Source organism: Notamacropus eugenii, chromosome 5 (assembly GCF_028372415.1).
Source record: "Notamacropus eugenii isolate mMacEug1 chromosome 5, mMacEug1.pri_v2, whole genome shotgun sequence".
Taxonomy (NCBI): Eukaryota; Metazoa; Chordata; class Mammalia; order Diprotodontia; family Macropodidae; genus Notamacropus; species Notamacropus eugenii.
In genome coordinates this window covers 461,101,505-461,125,689 of record NC_092876.1, presented here as the reverse complement: position 1 = coordinate 461,125,689, position 24,185 = coordinate 461,101,505, and the positions used below count along the sequence as shown (strand labels likewise).

At 42.1% G+C, this 24,185-nt stretch overlaps 1 protein-coding gene across 2 annotated transcripts in view; it reads right to left on the bottom strand.

The window, feature by feature from the left end:
* LOC140507269 (cell cycle control protein 50C-like) overlaps window positions 1-24,185 on the bottom strand; it is a 39,026-nt gene that overhangs the window by 9,698 nt on the left and 5,143 nt on the right. Inside the window, exons 3-5 of one of the 2 annotated variants that reach the window (XM_072615371.1) lie at window positions 15,417-15,527; window positions 4,961-5,062; window positions 1,307-1,394 (exon numbers count right to left, since the gene is read on the bottom strand). In XM_072615371.1, the coding sequence (XP_072471472.1) occupies window positions 1,307-1,394; window positions 4,961-5,062; window positions 15,417-15,527 (301 nt within the window). The remainder of the gene's footprint in view (window positions 1-1,306; window positions 1,395-4,960; window positions 5,063-15,416; window positions 15,528-24,185) is intronic. The other variant, XM_072615373.1, reaches the window with a different exon arrangement.

Below are 24,185 nucleotides of genomic sequence, written 5' to 3'. Positions count from 1 at the left end.
TAAAATCTCTGGTATTGTAACTCACACGTAACTCTAGCTAAAAGTCCATTCTCTAGCCCTTCCACCAATTACTCCATTACTTTTTTTTCCTTTTGTGTATGTCCTATGACTATTCTGAGTGGTTGGTATTGGTACAAAATCCCTATTAATTTCTAAAACCAGAAGAGACACTAAAACCCACCAACCAGCTCCTAATCACAATTCTATGTGCCAGACTTGCTGGACCCCTGTCCAACCCTCATTTTTGGTATTCCCTCTTCAGTCTTATATTTGTTCACATTGTCTTCTAGACTTGTCATAGATTCTCCTTTCATCCCCTTCCTCTTTTCCAGCCCCAATTAAACAATCTATTTAAATAGATGCTTATTAAATTCTATGTTCAGGTCATCACAATTCCCTCTGTTGAAGTACCTTCCTTCTTTCAAGGCCTAACTCACATTCTGTCTCTTTCATGAATCTTTCCCTAACCTTATGATCAACTTAAGAGGAAGGAGATTTCTTTCTGCTCCAATTTCTCACAGTATTTTGCTTCAACCTCTCCTTAGAACGTGTCTTATTCCTCCTTGTTTATTAGTCATTGGCAGACTAGTCTCCCCATTGCAATTACTCCTTGGTCTTTGTCCTATCTTTCTTTGGATATATAGTACCTTAGTATATATAGTATTGTGTGTGTGTGTGTGTGTGTGTGTGTGTGTGTGTGTGTGTGTGTGTGTGTGTGTGTGTGTATATATATATATATAGAGAGAGAGAGAGATCCTATGTCTCTTTGTATACATATTACATATAGTACCTTTGTATATATAGTATATACAGTTCTTAATCATTCTTTTCTAAATTGAATTGGGAAAATAGTAAAGTTTAGTAGGGTTTTAATACACATATGATTATCAAAAAACATCAGGACTCATCGTTGTTCCAGTGAATACTCCAATTATGTTTGGTTCAAATTTACTGACTCTGTTTATGAATCTTTGGAAGCAGGGTGGTGTTGAGGAAGAATCTCTCTCTGGGCCTCAGTTTGCTCATTTATAAAATGAGGTGGTTAAGTTAAAATATCTGTAATGCCTTTTTTATGTCTATGTCTACTCGTCTGCAGATTAAGTACTATAATCCAGTGCCCAGTGTAGGAATTCAAATAAAGTCAGTTCAATAACTATCGATTACTATGTAGAGGATACCTATGCTAAGTGAGAGAGAACGCATTCTGGAAATGTAGATTTTAAAAAGTGTAATTTTGCTGCAGAAGTGGTGATCTGGACATTTTAACTGACTGTACCCATTAAAGTGGATGACAGAAGACACCTACCATTGAACATGCTGTTGGCGATGGCACCACAAGGAGCAATGGGTATTTCATTGGAAGCCCTCTGGAATGGAGCACAGTTCTCAACGTTCTGAATTCAAGATGACACAAAAATGAGGAAAACCTTTTGTCTGATGACTTGGGTTGTTGGAAGAGAGAAAATTAACAGCAAGAGAGACCAAGGAATGTGATGGACTTTCTAAAGTTTCTTATTCAATGTTTATAAGGAATGTTCTACAATTAGTATTTTGTTATAAGGATGTATGTTTGCAGAAAGAGAGGGACAGAGAGACACCTAAAGCAAATGTGCCAAAAATGGGCTACAAAATGGTGGTTGTTTTCATACGATTATATAAAAAAAAATATATGTAAAAAGATTCTCCTTGCTAGAAATTCATATATTCCCAGATAAAATTGCTTAAGCCCTAGTAAGTTTCCTACTCCAGGTCTGAAAGGGATGCCTTTTTAGCAAAATGCATTTTTCCAGAGCTGATGTTAGCAGTGGAGATCAGTTTCCTCAGGTAACTCAAGAAGTTCTAAGCTCCATTAAGGGGTCCAGTTATAAGGAGGTAGATCTGATGAGCAGGAATGAGACCTACCACTCCTTGCATACACTGTGATGGTAAAGGAAGGTACAGGCACTCATACCCAAAGGGGTGGACTAAATTCACACCACTGTTCTAAAGGAGGAAAGCTTCTCTACTGCTTGGCCAATCATCCATAGTTCATTTGGTCACAACCCCCATATTCTCTAAAAATGAAAATAATAATTTTTCTTTTGGAAAATCCTTGTCTGTCTATAGATTTCTGACTTTAGTTTCTGTATTATTCTTGCTAGGTCCACACTGGGGCTGGGATCTGCCATGTTCTAGAACAAAGAGAGTTCCATTGCTCAGATTTAGAAGTATTACCTTTACCTCAATAGGAATTCCTTCTACCATATTCCTGAAAAATGCTCACCCAGCTTCTGAATGAAGACCTCCAGTGACAGGAAACCCAATAAACCCTGAGGCATTACATCACACTTTTGGACAACTCTCATCGTTATCAATTTTGTCAGATCAAGTCAAGTGAAGCCAAGTCAAGAATCATTAAGTGCCTACTATGTTCCAGGCTCTGTCTGAGCTCTGGGGATACAAAGAAGGGCAACAATGTGCAAACAGTGATGTATAAACAAGACATAGAAAGGATAAACTGGAGGTGATCTCAGAGGGAAGCTTTAAGGAAGACTTTACATGAAACTGAAATCTATCTTGGCAATTTCTGTCCATTGCACCTGTCACATGGAACCAAGTGGAGCACACCTGATCTTCTCCATGACAGTCCTTCAGGTATCTGCAGATTCGAAGACTCCCACTAAGTTTTCTCTTCTCTAAACAGCCATTCTTCAATGGCATTGTTTGAGTCTCCTCACCATCCTGGTCATGCTCCTCTGAACCCACTCCAGCCTATCCTTTGGTCACTGTTTTTCTGGACCTGTGGTTTCACTGGAGTCAGGCACTCTCAATTGAAAAACTCTCTTTGCAAATGCAAATCAACAACTTTTTGACAAGTTATAATCTAAGAGAAATGCCCAAAGTGTTAGGAGGTGATCTTAACTTGCCCAAGATCACAAAGTGGCTGTGTATCAGAGGCAGGACTTGAATGACCCCAGGTCCTCCTAACTCAGGGCTGACTCTTTATCTAATACGTTACATTAGTTTTCAATAACTTTCCTAATGCGTAGCTAGGGGGTGCAATGTAGAGTGCTGGTACTGGAATCAGGAAGACTCATCTTCCTGAGTTCAAATCTGGCTTCAGACACTTACTAACTGTGTAACCCTGGGCAACTCACCTCACCCTGTTTGCCTCAGTTTCCTCATCTGTAAAATGAGCTGGAGAAGGAAATGGTAAACCACAGAGAATCAGGACATGACTGAACTACAACAAATTCTTCCTAAAATGGGGTACCTACAACAGAACATAGTAGGCCAGCAGGTCTGACAAAAGATAATGGGACTAAAGTCTAAGGTGAACATTTCTCTTGGTCATTCATCTTACCAATCTGATCCTAGCAGGTTATCTGGTCTCCTAATTTACAGATTTTAATCAAAATCTCATTTACACTGAGCACCTTAGCACTGAGAATCCACAGGATAGACTAGCTGGTAGCATTTGGGGAGAAGGAAGTAGTGATGAACAGAACTTGATTTGATTCAGGGAAATCATGATCAACAAATCACTTCCTATCAGGGTACGCTCATAACCAATAACTACGGTTAGCTCCTCTACGAGGCAAAGAGGGCTATCCCACCGGAAACTCCCAGGGATGTTTTAAGCCTAGATTCTGAGACCCTGGAGATCCAAGATGCTGTGGTTCATCACTCGATGGGTCCTCTGATTCTTGCAACCAACCAGTATGGCTCGCTCCTCTATTAAGACTTCAGAGAGAGCTGGAAACTCTTTCAGAGATGACTCAGCTCTAAATTCTGAGACCCCAGAGAGGAATGATGGTGGAGTGATCACGAGAGAGGTGGGGTTATCCAGAGGGTTCTCAGCTTCCCTACCATCTCTAAAAAGGGGTTGGTTGGAGTCTTTTGCTTTTTATGTACCATTTATGTCGTCATTTCCCAATGGATCAATGCCCAAACCAAAAAAACAGGCAAAACCAGCAAAGTATCCTACAGTGGATGGTATGTGCAAAGATCTACCCCATTGTCCCTCTGCTGCGAGGAAGAAAGTCTGTCTCCACTTGTCCTCTACAGATACAAGACAGGCCATTGTATTTCATCTGAGTTCAGCTGCCTTTCAGTATTGTCTCCAACATCTTCCATGAGTCATCTGTTCTCATCCAAAGTTGAAGCCCCCATAGATGGGGAGCAAGGAATGGATGCAGCCAGACGTTTCCTTTGTGTGGGGGAGGTGTAGTGCTAAAAAGAATGCACGAGTCAAAAATAGCAAGAAAGGATACAGGATGATTTAACAGAGAGAGGAGGAAAGCTCTCCTCACATGAGAAGCACAGACAGTAGACTAGGAGTATGGAAGTAAGAGTGAAAATCGTAGCATCCAGGGTTATGCCGTAGAGTACAATACTAAGATTACACCAGGAGCCCGAGTCCCAGAAATACTGCCTCAATTTGCTGCATTCAATTAACTGTCTGTCTGTCTGTCTGTCTGTCTGTCTGTCTCTCTTTCTCAACTGGGGTTAAGTGAGTTGTCCAGGGTCACACAACCAGTAAGTGTCTGAGGCTGGATTTGAACTCAGGTCCTCCTGACTCCAGGGCCAACACCTATCCACTATGCCTCCCAGCTGCCTCATGCATACAGTTTACTTCAGATGTAGCTACATCTTTAATTCTAGCTGTTGTACCATCATCTGGCCCATTAGCTCTTGGACGTGGAGTCAGAAAAACTGAGATTCAAATCCCACTTTAGATGCTCTTGAGCGGAGTGACCCTAGGCTGGAGAAGTCATTTAAACTCTCTAGCCCTCAGTTTCTTCATCTATAAAAAGAGAATAGTCAGTAACTTCTAAATCCATGGTCCTGTTATAATCTGTTCTCCATAGAAACAACCGTCTACAACTAATCCACAATTTCATTCCACTTTCTCAGATCTGAAGACACACAGAACAAACAGCACCTGAGAGTAACTCAATGACTCCAAATGAAGTTTTACCGTAATATCTTCTCCCAAGAGCTGGCGATTATTTCTGGAATGAATATATCGGTGATGGTTCTGATAGAAGCCGTGCAGTTTATAGTACATATAAACATCACCCTTGGAAAAGAAAAAGAAATGGATATTGGGAAATTAAGAAGAGGTAAATAGAATATTAGTGACCATGAACATGAGCTTTAAACAGTGGATGCTGGAGCCAACTCATAACAGCTCAGAAGAGCTGGTTGTTAAATGTTGAGTGTGGGCATTTACCCCTCAGAAATCAGCAAGCTACAAATCTGGGCTTGGTTAATTGTTTTGTTGATTGTCTAGATTTCAAAAAGTAATGGAGAAAAAAGCATTTGTGTGTGTGTGTGTGTACATATACATACATATGTATATACACACACACACACATTTCTCCCCTAGAGAGTCAGTTGTTAAACATTTACCAGCATACCCTTGGCTACTTTTTCCTAAAAAAGGCATAATGGCAGTGCATTCTTAGAGAGCTGAAAGGCTCTTCACGTTTCAAGGGTCCCCAGGAAAGTCTACCACAGCCACTCAGGGTTGGCAAATTCTAGCCCAGAAAAGGGTCTCAATGGTTACTAAGCCTTTTCTTTCTTACGTTTATGTGATGAAGGAGGTGGCTGATTGGGCAGAGTGGATCAAGGGTCATCAGCCCAGTAAGACCTGGGTTCAAGGCCAATGCTAGCTGTCTAACTACAATCACGTCTGCCCCCAGACCATTGTCTAAGACTAAGTTACAGAGGAATGAGCGAGCTACATGAATAGAGGCACCCAGAGCTAGGATTTCTCTACATAAATGAAGTCAACAGTTCAAATCAAAATCTCCTCCTTCTTCTTTCTCTTCTTCTTTCTCTCCTCCTCTCTCTCTCTCTCCCTCTCTCTCTCCCCCTCTGCCTCTTTCTCTGCCTTTCATTCCCTCCTCAGAGTTAAGGCAAATGACAAAGCATGAAGTTTCTTTTAAACTCTTGCATTTGTTTGTGGGGCCCTGATCAGAGACAGCGGGTGATTGCTGGACTTGGAGTCTGGAAGGACTGGCTCAGATCCTAGCCGTGACTGGCAGGGTGTCCCTTGGCCAATCACTTCCTTTTTTGGGTCTCAGTTTCCTTTTTACAAAAACAATCCTGGACTTCAGTAAGAAAGACACCTAGGCAGCAGAAGAAGTTGCAAAGGGGCAAATTTATATACGATATAAGGGCAGTGGAGACATTCTTTCAACGTCCCACTCACATGAGCAGGTCAGGCCGCTGAGGGGAGCCTGCTTCTACCCTCAGGATTCTAGGAGTAACCTTTGGAGGGGCTTGAAGGCTTTTCTAATAGTATAACTAACCAGCCCCGATGAGTGTAATTCTGCCAGTTGCTATCAATTAGCCAGCCAGACTCAATTAGCTCCTAAGGCAGTATTGTAAGGATAGTTGATATAAAAGCATTTCTAAAAGTCTGAGACATACAAGTACATATAGAGACCAGGGGAAAGTGGGCTCGCACTCAGAGCACAAGTGGCGAAACAGATCATTCAGAGTTCCTGGAAGCCCTTTTCTCTACTTCATAAGGCCTTCACGTGCCCTCACTTCCAGGAACTGTGAATTAATTATCTACTTATTATTGTTCAGTCGTATCTGATTCTTTGTGACCCCTTTGGGGTTTTCTTGGCAAAGACACTGGAGTGGTTTGTCATTGCCTTTTCCAGTTCATTTTACAGATGAGGAAACAGAGGCAAACAAGGTTAAATGACTTGCCCAGGGTCACACGGCAATAAGTATCTGAGGCTAAATTTGAACTCAGATCTTCCCAAGTCCAGGCCTCTTACTCCATCCACTGTACCACTTACCTGCCTAGAGGTATGGGGCAGCTTTCCTCAATGTGCAGGTTCCTTACCAGGTCTAGTCCATCCTTGACTCCTGATGTAGACACTGCTGCCAGTTACCTCTGTTCTAGGGATACTGCTAGGATGCCAACAAGAGGCCAAATCTTCCTACGCTCTGAAGCACGTAGGCCAACCAAGAGGAATCCATAGCACCACTAGCCAGCAACCACCAACAGCTTCCGACTAGTGCTAGACCAGGTCTGCTCTACATGTGCTTTGTGCATCACCAGATATGTGCACAGAAGCTCTCTGAGGGCAGGGTCAACTCCCAGCACAGTACTTGACACATGGTGGATCTTTAATCAATTCTTGTTGATTGACACCCCACCCCCAACCCCCACTTAAAGAAGACCAAACGGAGGCCCAGATACTTGAATTGACTTGTCTCAGATCACACAGTAAACTAAGTGGTGAAGCCAAGACCAGAACTAGAACCTTGGTCTCTTACTTTCTACTACAGCACACAGGCCTAGAAAGTTCTCATTGAACACATGGAGCCATTTGCTTCTCTCATTCTGACCCTCTACCTGACAGCAGCATTCTAGGAAAGATTAGTGCGTAGCGGATGGATGACCTAGGAATGGGACCTGGGGCGTGGGGTATGCTGGACAAAGAGGGAAGGGTGAATGATGACGGGAAGGTAAGGCAGGGGGGAGCAGAGTCCTAGAGAGAGGAAAATCTTTAGCCTATGGGAAAAGAGAACAGTTTGTTATGTGGGCGCTGGCAAAACCCCAGACCATAGCCATTGTATGCGTGTATGTGTGTGTGTGCGTGCCATGACAAGCAGGAAACATCATAGGTGAAGGGGAACATATCGAACTTAAAAGAATCACTTTCTCTCATGGCCACCCAACGTGCTAATTATATTTACTCACTTATCTGAACAACCACATTCATGGGTTTGTGTCTACATACGTGCGCACGCACACACACGCACACATACAATGAATCTTTATTATTGGCTCCTGACTAAAAAAAAATGCACATACACATGAAATCCAGATAATGGAACTGACTGTACATTTTCTTGGAAGCTGAAATGGGAATTCTCCTTCAGCTCAATTACAGGCCCATATAAATGGGAAAATAAACAGACAGAACACATACCACACTAGGGACTGTTGGATTTTAATAAACTGTTTCCAATGGTTCTTTTCCCAAAGGCTGAGTTCAATGAGAGCCTTCATGGCCATGGCCTCTTGGATGATTTCTGGTGGCAGGTCAGGCTTTGTGAAGCTTCCTCTCTTTATATCCAGTGGGGCTTTCAGACAGTTTCCCTTTGTTGAAGAACAGAGGGGCTCACATGGGTTTGCCCTCCTGGTTTTCAGCGGTATGTAATATGGGGTGATTTGATAACTGAATGCTCTGTGATTCCCCTAAGTAGTTTGGTTGAGTTTTACAAGAAAGTCTCTGCCTGGAAGGAACGCTTAGCAGCTGCTAACACTTCATTTGACTTAGGAAGCTACCAAAAAAAAAAAAAAAGTAGAATGTCATACAGACGCGATAGTGGCCTTTGGGGTTTTACCTTAACAAGCTTTTCTTCTGGAATTTAAGTGGCGCTAGCTGACTTTTATGTAGTAGGAGGTAGGGAGGGAGGCAAAAAGAAAGGGCACTTCCATTTGGAATTGTAGGTTTCTTGTATCACAGGGATGTCTCAGCACACATAGAAAATCCGAAGCACACTCTGTCAAGCAGAGGTCCAATTTCTGTATTTGATTATGTGATCTATATGCCTTTATCTTCTCTAAATCCTCTATGTTATTGAACCTATTGGGCCACTGGTTTCTCTTATTCTGAACCTCTTCTTGAAAGCAACATTTCTGCATAATTGACTAAGGACCTAGGAAGAGACAGGCATGGGGCATATGGTAGGATGGACAAAGAGGCCATTGAACTATGAACCATAAGATGATTCATTTTATAATGAATCCTTTCCAATGAAGGCTTTCTCAGAAGGGTCTGCCATCATGCTTCCATCTGGTATCATCATCCTTCACAGAGGGAAATTGGAGGAGGTATTAGACCCCAAATTTCCCATGGTATGAAGTGTCTGTTTAGCACTACATAGCTTAACACTTCATTTCTTCCTTCATTCAGCCTGGTTGCAGGATGACAGTTCATCAGTCAGAGTTTCCAGTTTGGTGAGATCTGCCAGAGCCTCTACTCTGCTGGTCTAGCCTTTGAGAACCCTGGATCGCTTCTGTGCCATGATGAGGCATCACTCACCCAACCCAGTTCCAAGTTTTCATTTTCATCATTCCCAACCTGTGGTAGAGCCTTCTGAGCTCTTACTGGTTTGATCAGCCACCGTTAGACATACTGTACCTCGACCCAACATGGTGGTGTCATTTTGGTCCTCTTCAACAAGGAAGGCCAACAATCACAGCCACTGTGTGCCAGGCACTGGGCTAAGAGAGGAGAGGATATAAAGAAAGGCAAAGACATGGTGCCTACCATCATGGAGATCATAGTCTAATGAGGAAGACAGCATGTAAACTACCCTGTCCACACCAGATATGGAGAGGGTAAATGGGAAGCTATCTCTGAGGGAGGGCAGTAAGAGAGAAGAGGACACAGCTAATCATTGTCTGAGGAAAGAGTCAAAGTCAGGTCTTCCTGACTCCAAGAGGAGCCCTCATTCATGGCGCCTCTAAGCTACTCATTTATAAGAAATGCAGAGCGCTCTGAGAAGCTAAAGCCTTTTTCAAGTAAACCTGATGGAGGAAAACCAATAAAGAAATCATTTAACTATTTGGTATTAGAAGAAAATGGCAAACCAATCCAGTATCTTTGCCAAGAAAAGCCCAAATGGGTCACAAAGAGTTGGACATGATTGAAAAGAGACTCAGCCCAACAAAAGGTTTTTCTCAACAGAAATGGAGATTTTTTTTCACCTGGAAAAGCCTTAGTGGGAGACAAGGGGTGGAAGTTAGAGAGATTTTCATCACGGCACATTTTGCATAGGGAAGAGTGCAAGTCCAGTGGGGCTTAGAGGATCTGAGCAATTGAGAGGTAGCACCCTACACAGGGGAGAGGGATACTGAAAAAGGAACGGAGAGAGAAAGTCCCTTGGAAACAGGAGACTGTGATTCAGTCCTGGCTCCTCTACTTGTTAACACTGGGACTGTGGGCAAGTCCTTAACCTCCCTGAGGCATCTGTAAAATGGGCATTATAACTCTTCTATGCCCTGTCTCATGGGGCAAATGAAATACAGCACCATGGAACTGGAAATCACTACTGCTATTACATTCATAAAATTATCCCGGGAATAAAATACAAACTTTAAGCTTGGCATTCAAGGTCCTTCTCAGTTTGACTCCAACCAATTTACCCAACTCATTTCACTGTACTCAAGGATTTTGAGTTGGGAGGGACATTAGCGATTACTGAATCTACCCCCCCCCCCCCCCCATCTTACAAGCAAGAAAACTGAAGGTAACATGACTTGCTGAGAGTCACACAGGTATTAAGCAACAGAACCAGAACTGGAACCCAGGTCCTCTGACCTCTAATCCAGAGTTATTTTTTTTTATTTTGTCCACAGGGCCTCCCTGTCATGTACTCTACCTTCCAGCTGAATAGAACCCAAACTTCACCCTGCATTCTCCTACATCCTACTCATGTAGGCTAGTCCTCATGGACTAGCTTGGAGTTTGATCCTGACACATATTTTCCTTTTGGAATTCATCCCTACCTTTAAGGTTCAATTCAGGATTAACCTCCTCCACAAAGCCTTCCCTGATTTCCCCCCAGGTAACTAGTGGCTGGTAGTCTACTCAATTCAGCAAATACTGATCAGGCTCTTGTGATCTGCAGAGCATTGTGCTAATGGAGACAGATATGAAAAGTGATACATTCCTACTCTCAACGATTTCAAATTTGGGGGTGGGGGTCAAGTGTAGAACTAAGGAAAACAGGAATAAGGCAATCTACAGTGTGGTAAGTGTACGGGAAAAGTGCCGGCAAGTATTCTAAGAAAATATGGGTGGAAAGAAATCACTTTAAGCTGGGGGTGAGAATGAAGGGGAAGGGAGAAGGGAGAAAGGGAGAGAGAGAGATAGAGGCAGACAGACAAAGAGACGGACACACAGATACACAGAAACACACACATTCAGAGAGAGACACACACACAGAGAGACAGAGAGAGAGAGAGAGACAGCAACACACTCAGAGACACATAGACACACACAGAGACAGGAAGAGGGAAGGCGAGAGAGAGAGAGACAGACAGACAGACAGACACAGAGAGAAAGACACACACACACACACACACACACACACACAGAGGAGAGAGAGAGGATGAGGGAATGCTTTATGGACTGACTACATCACACCTGACTTGGGCTTTGAAGGAAAGAGAAACATCAGGTGGAGTCCAAGGCTGGAGGCTGGCCTGTATTAATTAGTGCAATGAGATGGGAGAGGATCACTCCTTCAGAGCTTTGCCTGGGCCCAGCCAGGGTGCCAGGCACGTAGCTCAATGAACACTCATCGATTTGACTCGAAAATCCAAGAATTCTAACCCCAGATAAGGAGCGGTATAAATCAAGCTAAACTGATGACATGACAATGGACAAAGCAAGGTCAAAATGAATGGATGAGACATGCTGCCAACACACTGCCAAGCCCTAAACTCCACTCTGATGGGCACGGAAGGGGCAGTAATCCCCAGCTTAGTGGTCTGGACACGGGTGGGGGGGAGAGTCGTGCATGGATTGACATTCCTTTGACCTTCCTTCATTGACTAGCTCTAGACATCTCATTCCTCCTCATCAGTAAAAATGGGAGAAGGTAATAGCACCAGGACCCAGGGATATCCTGGAGTTGGGTGGTCTTGGAATAACGGAGGGTGGAAGAACAGGGGAGGAAGGCCATCATGTGGAAACTTGATAGAGGAGACAGTAAATAATTGAACTATTTCTCTTGCAGCCTTTTAATTTACAATTTATTTACATTGATTTGCAGATTTAAAAAAATATAAGCATGACTTCCAGGGCACCACCCTTTCTTTATACAAAGAAACACACAATGTGCTTCCTCAATACATTTTATCAGCCCTTTTTTTTTTTCTAAAAGGCACAACTTGCTAATTGCTTAGAGCAAGGGGACAGAGCCCCGGTCACAGGGGCAATCACCAGCAATAACAGCTGCCATTTCTGTTGTGCTTTAATATTTTCAAAGGGCTTGATATACATTATCTCGTTGGTCATAACAACGCTGTGAGGTATCACTGTCCCCATCGATGAGAAAACCAAGACTCTGAAAGCCTGAAAGTCTGGGTAGATACCAAAAGTGCATGTTCCTTTAAGAAGTGACCACTCCTTAAGCACTCCCTAATCCCACCCTCAAATACCTAGTTAACATACTTGGCACATATTTTACTATAGAGTAACCTATATAAACTTTATCTGTAACTCCTTTAAGTTGCAGGCTCCCTAAGAACTCTTGCCCACTGAAAAGCGTATTAAATCTTTACCCTGACCTTAACAATGCTTGAGTCCCTGAATGCTTCTCCAGATGGTCCATGCAGGGAATTTCAGTCTTGGAGTTCCTGTACCCCACCCCCTTCCAGTCCTCATCATAGGCTTTATGCTAAGTGCTTTACAAATATTATCTTACTTGATCCTCCCAAGATCCTTGCGAGATAGATGCTGTTATTATCCCCCTTTTACAGCTGAGGAAATGGAAGCCTACAGAGGTTAATTTAGGGTCACATAGCAAGTATCTGAGGTCAGATTTGAACTTGGGTCTTCTTGACTTCAGGCTCAGTGCTCTATCTACTGTGACACCAAGCTGCTTAGGTGACCCTCTCTCAAATCTCTCCAAAATAGGAATTAGGCACAAAAGATAAGGTAATTTGGGCTGTCTGCATGGTCCAAGACACCAAGATCTCTCATGAAATAACAATCGAATGAAACAACAGCAGAGAAGTTTAGTCCCTAACCTCCAATGCTCTCACTCACAACCTGCTCCAGCATCAGCTGTCATATTCTGGCAGTGCTAGCCAAGCCAACCCAGGGACTTACAGCAGAACTTACCTCTGCCTGCCACCTCCTGCCTATACTCCAGAAAACCAAAAAATATAAGGTTGTTCTAGTTGGAAGAGCAGCATGGTAGTGTTATGTGCTTCAACAGAGGTCAGCTAGAGAACTAAGGACCAAAGTGAACTGGGGGAGAATGCCAGCTATGCGTGTGGTCCTCCACTGAGCTTGAGAAAAAGGGCTCAGCATTCAGCTGAGACCTGTCCCCCTAAAAGTTATTTGGGGCAGTGACTGATTTCCCTGGAATGGGAGAAGGCTGAGACAGCTTTGAGATCCAGCTCTAAGTACAACTGCGATTAAAAGGGGAGGGAGTCAGAAAGTGGGCAATAGGAGAACATAAGGGTGGTGGTGGGGGAAACCTAAAAAAAAAATTACCAAAGATCTCAGGAGAAATAAAATTTATAATATGAGAATGAAGAAAGAATAAAGAAAACAAAAGATGTTGAGTACAAACCAACAAGAAAGATATTAGTAAAAGCAGGGAATGAGACTCCAGATCATCTAAATAAGTACAGATATACACAAATAAACATTTAAGACAACGGAAAACAAATCAGCACTGGAGGCAGAGGACTTTGTGGATTCTGATGAGAGTGTGGAACTCTAGTAGGATATTCCCAAAGAGGAATAGTAAACATGAAACCAGAATTTATGGCTTGAAGAGCAAAAATGATCAGCAGAATAAAAAAAAAAAACGCATCACTGGTTGCAAACCTCACCAGAGAAACAAGAAAACAACCGATTTGTAATGTAAATACAATAAGGAAAACATTTAAAATACAATCTGAAAAAAGAGAAACAAAAGGCAGGAATATAAAAGAAAACATGACTGATCTCAAACACAGGATATAGAGAGATGTGTGTGTTCATCCTTCGTTGCTGAAGACCATGCCATCAGAGAAATGATGACATGACTTGCACTTGACTTTGTTTTGAGTGAGGGAGGGCTGTGCAGGTCACCAGCCTCACTTCTCCTCCAGAGCCATCTGAATCAGATATTCATCAGGATGACTGGAGATGACCCAGGATGAGGCAATTGGGGTTAAGTGACTTGCCCAAGGTCACACAGCTAGTGAGTGTCAAACGTCTGAGCTGAGACTTGAACTCAGGTCCTCCTGACTCCTGCACTGGTACTCTATCCATTGCACCACCTAGCTGCCAATGGAGAGACAAGATTTATAGGCAGTAGTGTACTCAAACTGGTTGGTACAGGCTCTAGAGAGCTGATTGTTAAATTTTCAACTTAAAGTGTGAATATTTTACACCTTGGGAACTGGCAAAAGCTACAAATCAGGGTTTGATTTACTGCTTTGTTGACTGTCTACTCTTAAGGAAGTGATGGAGAAAATGTTAATAATGGTGCTTAAACTGAAAAGTGAACCTTTTTTCTTCAGAGAGCTAGATGTTAAACATTTACTATGCCGGCGCACCCCTGCCACAGCTAAACTGCCCTAGTTTTTTTTCTCCCTGTACTAACAACTGGGGTCAGAAAAATGTAGTCCAGAATCTGAATGGGGAAATCAGAAACAACACCTAGGTTCTGTGACCTCTGTGAGGGCACAGACTATCACTTTTGGATTTGTCTGCCATACAAACACAGTGTCTAGGAGCAGTGTGGTGTGGAAGATTAAGCTTGATTTGGATCAGTACAAGTCCTACCATTGACACACGCTGGCTTTGTGACCCTGGACAAGTCACTTAACTTCTAAGGACTTTTTGTTGTTCAGTTGTTTTTAGTTGAATCTGACTCTTCATGACCCCTATTTGGGGTTTCCTTGGCAAAGATAAGTGGTTTACCACTTCTTTCTCTGGCTCATTTTACAAATGAGGAAACTGAGGCAAACAGAGTTAAGTGACTTGCCCAGGGTCACAAAGCTAATAAGTGTCTGAGGTCAAATGAACTCAGAAAGAATCTTTCCGGTTCCAAGTCCAGTGCTCTACACACTATATTGCCCACCCTTCTAAGGTCTCTCTCCAATCAACTGTTTTTAAGATTATGAACCATACTCTTGAGAGATGTCAAGCTGAATTGGTAGAAGAAATTTCTTTATTTGGGGTGAAGGAGAAATCACATGTCCAGTCCCTATCCCTATTCCTGGCGTCTCAGGTATAATAGAAGTTTAATAAATGTTTGTGGATGGATTTATTCCTAGCAGCAAAGAGGCAATCGGTCCTCATCCACCCTCATCCTTGCCTGGACAAGGTGAGAGCCCATCTTTATATACCACTGGACTGCACACAGCTTTTGGATTCAGCTTATTTAGGCTTGACGATCCTCTGATGAAAGTGAAAAAAGGAAGGAATCGAGACTTGGGAGGCAAAAGAGAAAGACCAAAACATTAGAAAAGAACATGCGTTTTACGTGAAAGCCTTTTCTTTGTCTGGTTCTTTCTCACTTCCCGCCTCTCCACTCCCAGGTGTTCCCAGCTTAGTTTTTTTTGGAAGAATTTATGGATGGTTAACTTATTGGATGTTAACTTACTGAAAATGAATAAGCCTTAGGAAAAGAAGAATTGGAAGTTTTCTGATTCTACTTACTGGCATTTTCTCTGGAATGAAGAAAGGCACTGAGCAGGTACACTCTTTGTAGAAATTAGAGGCATTTTCCCTCAGTTTTGAACAATCTGAGCATATGTCTGTGTATGTGATCTTTAAGCCAAACAAACAAAAAGGATACATACATTAGTTCATTAGAAAGTTAAAGCTTCCTGCCCATTTATCTCATCCCCAATCTCAGATCCCCTGAAGTTAAGTCTCTTTGCATTAGAAGAGACTTGAAGCTTAACCTTCTTCAAATCCCTCCTTTTACAAATATGGAACACAAAATCTGGAGAAATGACTTGTCCAAGGTCTCATGGCCAATAAGCAGCAGCAGAGCCAAGTTTAGGTCTATTGGGGACCTCATTCAGTCAGTCTTCTCCTTCTTTGTCAGGCAAGGCTGCCTTTAAACCATTACAGTAAAAATAAGAGGCCTTTCTACTCTGAAAAACCTCTAGGGAAAGGAATTTTATAAGCTTTCTCGGCAGGCTGTCCTGGCCCATTAACTGCTCATTTTCAGGAAATTTCCTTGTACTTAACCTAAATCTCTGGGGCTGAAATTTCCTCTTCTTCTGTCTGTAGTGGAGATGGAGGCACTAAGGGGTCCTCAGAGGACCTGAAGGCCCTCATTAATCACCCCTTTGATGATTCTTTCAGCCTGAATCGTCTCAGTCACTTGATTTAAAGTTTTCTCATCAATCTTATTCACTGTAGTAATATAGTTAATTTCTACACATTATATAGAATATGTAACATTATAAAATAGATTATATCATATCACAACATAATTATAATATATATTAAATATCATATGAAATGCGATATTAGAAACATTATAATATATATAATATATAACAGAACATATAACATTATACATTATCTGTAATAAATGATATAAAATATAGAGCATCATATAAAATACATAACAATATATAGTATTTCTATAGTTGTATAGGTCTGCAAAACACTTCACACACATTATTCCTTTGGTCCTCACAACAACTCTATGGTGATAGAATTTCCTCATTTTACGGATGAGGAAACTGTGGCAGAAAGAGGTGAAGTGATGTGCCCCATGGTCACACAGCAGATAAGTACCTGAGGTGGAATTGTGACTCCTAGCCTAGTACCCTGCTCTCTGCTAACTTCTTCACTCAGCTTCATGCCCTTCAGAGCTTTTCATCAACTCTCATTCCCACAAACCTGTCTGGCTTGATTCCCCCAAAGCTAGCTAATCAGGCTGTTTCCAGGAGCAATAGACCATCTATGCTCCCTCTCTGCTCCCCGGTACCTGGGAAGATACACTTTGGCATCTCTGATTTTCTGACATATTTCAATTTCAAAGTAACAAGTACGTACAAGTGTCAGAATACACGCCCCAACTTCTTGTCCAGAAAAATAGTCACAGAATCCTATCTAGTTTGGGACACGGCCTCAGAGGCCAGCTAGTCCAACCCCCTCATTTTACAGATGAGGAAACTGAGGGAGGTCAAGTGACTTGCTCACTTAAGTAAATATCAGAGGCAGCATCCGAACTTAGATCATCTGAATGCAGACTCATTGCTCTTGCCAGTCGAGAGGGTAAAGACTCAGAATTGCTATTTTATTGAAATTGTGAGAATTTTTGTGTTTTGCGAAGATAATTAAAAAAATCCTTCTCTTACATTTATTCTGCTTATTGTCTTGACCTGGTGATACGCTCTCGATATGGATCTGGTGATCTCTCTCTCTCTCTCCCTCCCTCCCTCCCTCCCTCTCTCTCTCTCTCTCTCTCTCTCTCTCTCTCTCTCTCTCTCTCACACACACACACACATCAACCTGGATATCTATCTATATAGATATCCATATATTACCAGGATGTGTATATATATATATATATATATATATACACCTGTTATCATCTTAAAATATTTTATTTTTCTAATTACATGTAAAAACAATTTTTCACTTTTTAAAAATTTTGAGTTTCAAATTCTCTCTCTCCTCCATCTAACAGAATCTCATACTATCAATCTTCTCATTAGATCTGTACACTTAGAACTAATTTTCAGTTTTGATAATACTTTACCATTAGCCAGATTCCAGCCTCCTGGAGCTCCACCCATCACTATTATAATGTAGCCTTCCCGAGTCAGAAGTTGACATATTGTTGGATACTTTTCAATTTTGCCTATTCTGGCTTCTTGGGAAACAGAATATCTATTTTCAAAAGGTTTAGTAACATTGATGATAATGACAGTCTGGTTCTTATGGTCAAACACTGCCATCCTATCAACCAGTTTGTTGGCAGGGCCAGTCACTCATTAGGGATATGATTGGGAGGTAACATCATACTTCATGTACCTAGGTGGCACAGTAGAAAGGAGCACTGAGTTCAAATCCAGTCTCCGATACTAGCTGCATGACCCTGGGCAAGTCCCTTAATTCTGTCTGCCTCAGTTTCCTCATCTGTGAAATGAACTGGAAAGAGAAAAGACAAACCACTCCAGAATCTCTCCCAAGAAACCCCAAATGGGGCTATGGAGACTGTGATATGACCAAAAATGACTTAACCAATCACATCATACTTCTCTGGGTTTCTCTTTCCCAATCTGTAAAATGAGTAGGTTGGGCTGGATCTTAAAGGTGGTTGCCAGCTCTGAAATGCAGGCTCTCTGCTGTGATTTAGAGCTGGAGGAAAGGGTCACATGCTCAAAAATATAGCAGCTCTACCCCCTCTTCTGTCTGGAACCAAATCATTAGAAGCTCAGTCCTTTGGTGGACAAATACTTTTTAAAAAATGTTAATGCTTCTAGAGAAGGGTTAACCTTTTTTTCAAGTTATGAACCCCTGTGGCAGTTTGGTGAAGCCTCTGGACTCCTTTCCAGAATGTTTTTAAATGCATGACATAAAATGCATAGGATTACAAAGGAAACTGATTACACAGAAATACAATTTCAAAGATATTTCACCTCCTGGCTTTCTTTAAGTCTCAGTTAAAGTCCCACCTTCTACAAGAAGACTTTCTTGTTCTTTAACCTTAGACCCTTTCCTCTGAGATTATCTTCAATTTATCTTATATATATATCTTGTTCATAAGTAGTTGTTTACATGCTGTCTCACCCATTAGGCTGTGAGCTCCTTGAAAGGAGAGACTGTCTCTGCTTTTCTAACTGTTTTTGTTACAAAATGTAATTTGCATGTAGTAAATACTTCATAAATATTTCTTTTTCTCTCTCTCCCTTCCTTCTCCTTCCCTCCCTCCCTTTCTCCTTCCCTTCCTTCCTCTCTTCCTCCCTTTCTTCCTTCTATCCTTCCTTCTTTTCCATTCTTCCTCTCTCCCTCCCTCCCTTCCTTCCTTCCATCATTGATATAAGATGCCCTGCATAAAGCCCAAACAAAAGGATGCCCTGTTGAGATGCTGATTCTCCAAATGCTTCTACCTGGTGATGGAATGGCACTAATTACACTGAGCACAGCGGAATTATTCTATGGCTTCTCTGCTGAAATCCATAGCAATGCACATTTTCTACATAGGCATAAAACATGAACAGACAGCAACAATCACATTGAGCTCCTTTGTATAGAGGAGGGAGGAGCTCCTCCTTGTAAGAAAAGTTATTTAAAGAGGATAGGATCCCAGGCAAGAAACTCATGAACATACAAAGGGTGCTGCTGTAGAAAAATGATGTTCTCAGGTATTATAACAGAAAGAAGTCTCACTTGCCAGGTCTAGAAAGCCTTCTAGTGACTAACCCTAAATGCTTCAGCACCCCTCAGTGCTGGCCAGCAGCCACAGGGCAGAGACTGTCTTTCATCTCTTTTTGTATCCCTAGGGCTTAGCACATACTAGCTGTGTGACCCTGGACAAATCACTTAATCTTTCTCAGCCTCAGTTTCCTCATCTGTAAAATGGGGGTGAGAGCAGCACCTACCTTTCAGGGTTGTTGTGAGGATCAAAATAGAATAACAAAGTTACGTAGGAGCCAGGTACCAATTAGTGTGAAAAATCCTTGTGAAATAATTGTATTATTTGGATGTGCATGGCATATTTTTGCTGTGTGGGAATCAATGATCATATTTTGCATACTTATAATTTTGAATAATGAAAATTGGAATACATGTGACCATTTCACATGATTAATTATTTACACTTGGATGTAACTGCTTTGCAAACCTGAAAAGTGTCCCAAAGTGAAATGGTAAGTGACAGCTTTAGTATAGTTTTAAACTATAGCTAGCTATTATTATAAACATGCTGTTATTATTATAAATATGGTGTCATTATTGTTTGATCTTTTTAGTCATGTCTGACTCTTTGTAATCTCGTTTGGGGTTTTCTTGGCAAAAATATCGGAGCGGTTTGCCGTTTTCTTCTCTAACTTATTTTACAGATAGGGAAATGGAGGCAAACAAGGCAAAGTGACTTGCCCAGAGTCACAGAGCTAGTAAGTGTCTGGGGCCAGATTTGAATTGACAAAGATGAGTCTTACTGATATAAATGTTATTATTGTTATTCTTAGTACAAGGAGCAGTGGATTTGGGATCATATCTGGGTTCAAACTCCAGCTCTGTCATTACTCTGTGTGGGAGCGGATAAGTAACTTAGCTTCATTGGGTCTCAGTTTCCACATCTGTAAAACAAGGGGGTTTGACTAGATGATAGCTTGTAATACCCTTCTAGCTCTATGACCCTATGACTGTTAATCTGAATTTCCGTTTCATTAATTGTAGAAGAGTTGAACTCAGACAACAGATTGTATCCAAAAGGTTTTAGTACAGTTTTAAGCCATTAAAAAGTCTCAAAACACTGCACTGGGACATTCAAGGTACCCCAGGTATATACAAAGTACTTTGTAAACTTCAGAGCATTACATAAATGTTGGCTATTATTATCATGAATAATAATAAAAAAATTTAAGTATTTCCTAACTTTAATCCTATATGACACATGGGTCCATTAAACCAGTAATGTTGACAAGTCTTGTCTACTGAGCAGCTTTGCCAGGGAATGCTCTGGCATCCTGAAAAATGTCTGAAAATCCCTCATTTCTATACATTCTTTTAGTTGTGAAATTTTGGAATTAAGGATGTTCAATCTGGAGAAGAGATTTGAGGCAGACCTGAGAGTTATCTTCAGGTACTTGAAGCACTGTCTATAGGAAGAGGAATGAACTTATTCAGCTTGCCCTTGGAGGGCAGAGCTAGTAGCTGTGGTTTGTTCTTCAGTCTGATGATGTCAGGAAGGTGATGCCATGACTTGCAAGTGGACTGGATTCAAGTGGGAGGGCTGTGCAATATCACTAACCTCACTTCCTCCCCTGGAGCCATCTGGGTCCAGTGGCAAGATTATAGATCAGGATGACTGGAGATGGACCGGGATGCAGTGGGAGACCTTGGTCTTTTTAAGCTAAGGTCTTTCCTAGGTCTCAGTTTGACTGAGGCAACACCCATTCAGCAATTAAGGATAGGTAAAAATGAGGCAAAGGATGACATCTTTTACCTAGTCTAAAAAAAAAATCAATCTGGGAGGTGAAGACCTCTAGGCTTTCTGGCCCAAACACAAACAATTGCCATTCATGCCTACTCTGGGGCATCAGGGCCCAAATGACAACCAAGTGGAGCTTGGGTCAAGACGAATTGTTGGTCCATTTAAGGAAGATACCCAGGGAATTCTCCTGACTTTCTCCTGACTACTTTCCTAGATTTCAGGATCTCTAGAAACTCATTATTCTGCAAGATAAAATCAACTCTGAAAGTCTCTCCTCCTCAGATGACCTTTGCTGCAGGACTTGCCTCCTCCCATCTAGGCAATCTCTCTTCCCTGTCGGCTTCCTTTTACCCGTTCTCCTTCTCCACTAGATTGTGAGCTCCAGCAGGGCAGGGACTTGCCGGATGCCTTTCTTAGGATCTTCAGCACTTAGCACAGAGCAGTCACTTAATAAATGTTTATTAACTCTATCATATGATCCATTTTTATAAAAATGTCATGATGTTGAGACATACGTACATAGGCCAGTTATTATTCGAGAATTTCAAGAAAAATATGGAGGGCAGAGCTCGAAGCGATGAGTGTGCGGAAGCATATGTAAAAGCTCCTTTTTAGTAAAACTAGAAATATTAAGAAATAATATTCCTCTGTTTGAAGGTGGGTTAGGTGGAGGACAAAAGGTCTTTCTTAGGGTGGTAACCAAAACTTAGAACAAAAGAGCCTTTCCCTCCCCCAACTCTCCCACCCCACAGCCCTGAAAATATTATGATTCATGGAAAGGCAGTCTCCTCTTCCTCATCTCCTGAAGGGATGGTGCCCAGCCTTCTCCATTCAGGAAGGAGGATGATCTCAGGGAGGACATTCTTTTTAATCCTTGAGGGGAGTGGTCCAGGGAGAAACTGAGCAGTGACTATTGTTTTGGACTGTTAACAACTAAACTTTATTTTAACATATTACAATCTTTTCCTTGTCCAAGATTTCTATAAATATTAACTCAAATTGTCTTGGGAAGAGACACCTGCCAGAAAGCTTGGAGGAACGATGCCAATCTGAATGTCTCCAAGCCAAAAATGGACTGGATTGTTAAAAGAAATGAAATAGTTTCTGGCAGACTTGTGCCTGAACCACAGAAATACTAATACCTAGCAAAAATAGCACGATCTCATTTGACCCTCCCAATAACTCAGTGAGGTGGGATATTATCATCCCCCTTTTATAGATGAGATAGCTGAGGCAAGCAGAGGCTGAGTGACTTGCCCAGGGTTATACAGTTAATAACTGTGCAAAGGAGAATTTAAACTGAGGTCTTCCTCTCCTCAGGCCCAGTGCTCCTTCCACTGTGCCCCTTAGTTAGTATGCTGTGTGTGTGTGTGTGTGTGTGTGTGTGTGTGTGTGTGTGTGTGTGTGTATGTTTCATATATTTCATATATTCCTCTCTCTGCAGGAAAAAGTTCTTGTTGAGCCATTTTTCAGTCACACCCCTTTGTGATCCCATTTGGGGTTTTTGTGGAAAAGATGCTGGAGTGGGTTGCCATTTCCTTCTTCCCCTCATTTTACAAGTGAGGGAACCAAGGCAAACAGGGTTACGTGACTTGTCCAGGGGCACACAGTTATTAGGTCTGAAGCCAGATTTGAACTCTGGAAGAACTTTCTGCCTTCAAGCCCAGTGTTCTATTCACCGTGCCACCTAGTTACCCTCAATAATTGCCCTTAATAATTGCAAATGTAGAAAGGGCTCCCTAGGAAGTGACGAGGAGCCTCTTTTCTGGAGATCTTCAAGCAAACGATGGACAGCTGCTCTTCAGACATGTAGAGGGGCTCACTCTTCAGATACAAGTGACACTAGATGGCTGCTGAGATTCTGTGACGTCCCAAATGAAGTTCTGGCCATCCATCCCTTTAGAAAGGCTTACCTTAAATACTGCCTTTCATGGGCACGGAACTGACATTTGCCTTGGACTCTTCTTTTCCTCCCCTTCTCTTTTAGAAGAAAGCTATGTTAGTTCTCAAACAGCTTACTAATTAAACTGGTGATGGGCCTTTTTCCAACGACTCCACTCTTAGTTTTGGTCTTTATCATTCTCAGTAGAGCAAATTTGTTTTGCAGAAAAGGTGACAGGCACCAGGGTCCTATGACGCTCATGAAAATAGTGATCTCAGAGAAAGTTCACACACGCAGACACACGCACACACGCACACACAGAGCCATGAGGGCACGCCAGTGAAAAATTTATGTTTCCTCCTCTACCACAATGCTTTTTTCCCCCTGCTCCTGGCCCTCCAGATGGGCATGACATTATGTCCTGAATGCCACAGAGTATCCAAAGCCCCCCACATTGGAATACATTTAACCATGTACCACCATGTAGAGAATATACATATACATGTATCTATAGGAATGAGATAGGCTTAGACCTCAGGGGTGGGGAATCTATGGCCTCAAGACCACATGTGGCCCTCTAGGCACTCAAATGCAGCCCGATATGGCCTCGAGGCTACAGTTTTCCTACCCCTGCTTTAGAGTGAGGCTAAGTTCACATCCTCTTCTGTCCTTTGGTTTCCCTCATCATACAGTACAAGCTTCTCTAAGAAGCCCTCCTGATCCTCCTAGTCGCTAGGGAATTCCCTTCCCGGTCTAATTTGCATTCATTTATGCCTTCCAACAGGCAGTTCGATGCAATGGATAGAGAACTAGCCTTGGAGCTTGGAAGTCCTGGATTCACTGTCTAACATGTATTAGCTGTGTGACCCTGGGCAAGTAACTGAACTTCTTAGGGCTTTAAGAAACTCTCCAAGACTGTAAATTGCAGCTAAGTTCCTGACCTGCACAGGCAGAGGGGGCTTTTCTCCTCCCTATACTAATGAAATCACAGGTTCAGTTTCTGCTGTTTATGGATATGCACAGACACACACACATTTCCTCCTCCGAAGGAACATAAGCTTCTTGAGAGGATTCTCCCTTTTGTATCTTCCACACAGTAGGTGGCATAAAATGCTTAATAAATACATGCTTGTTGACTGATCTTATGGAATCCGGTCCACTTAAGCCCAGAATGTGGGACGCTGCACCCTTAAGTACCAGGACAATCCTATGCCTCAGTGACCTTGGATACATGATTTCCCTTCCCTGAATCTACTTCTTTATCTGCAGAACAAAGGGGGTGAGATGAGATCATCCTAACTCTAAAGTCTAATGATCCTACGCCTGCTAGTATGGTTCTATACCTCTGCAGACTGGATTTCGCCAGATGATCACCCCTCTGTCACATTCCATCGCTTCCCCTCAGACTTACTCTTCT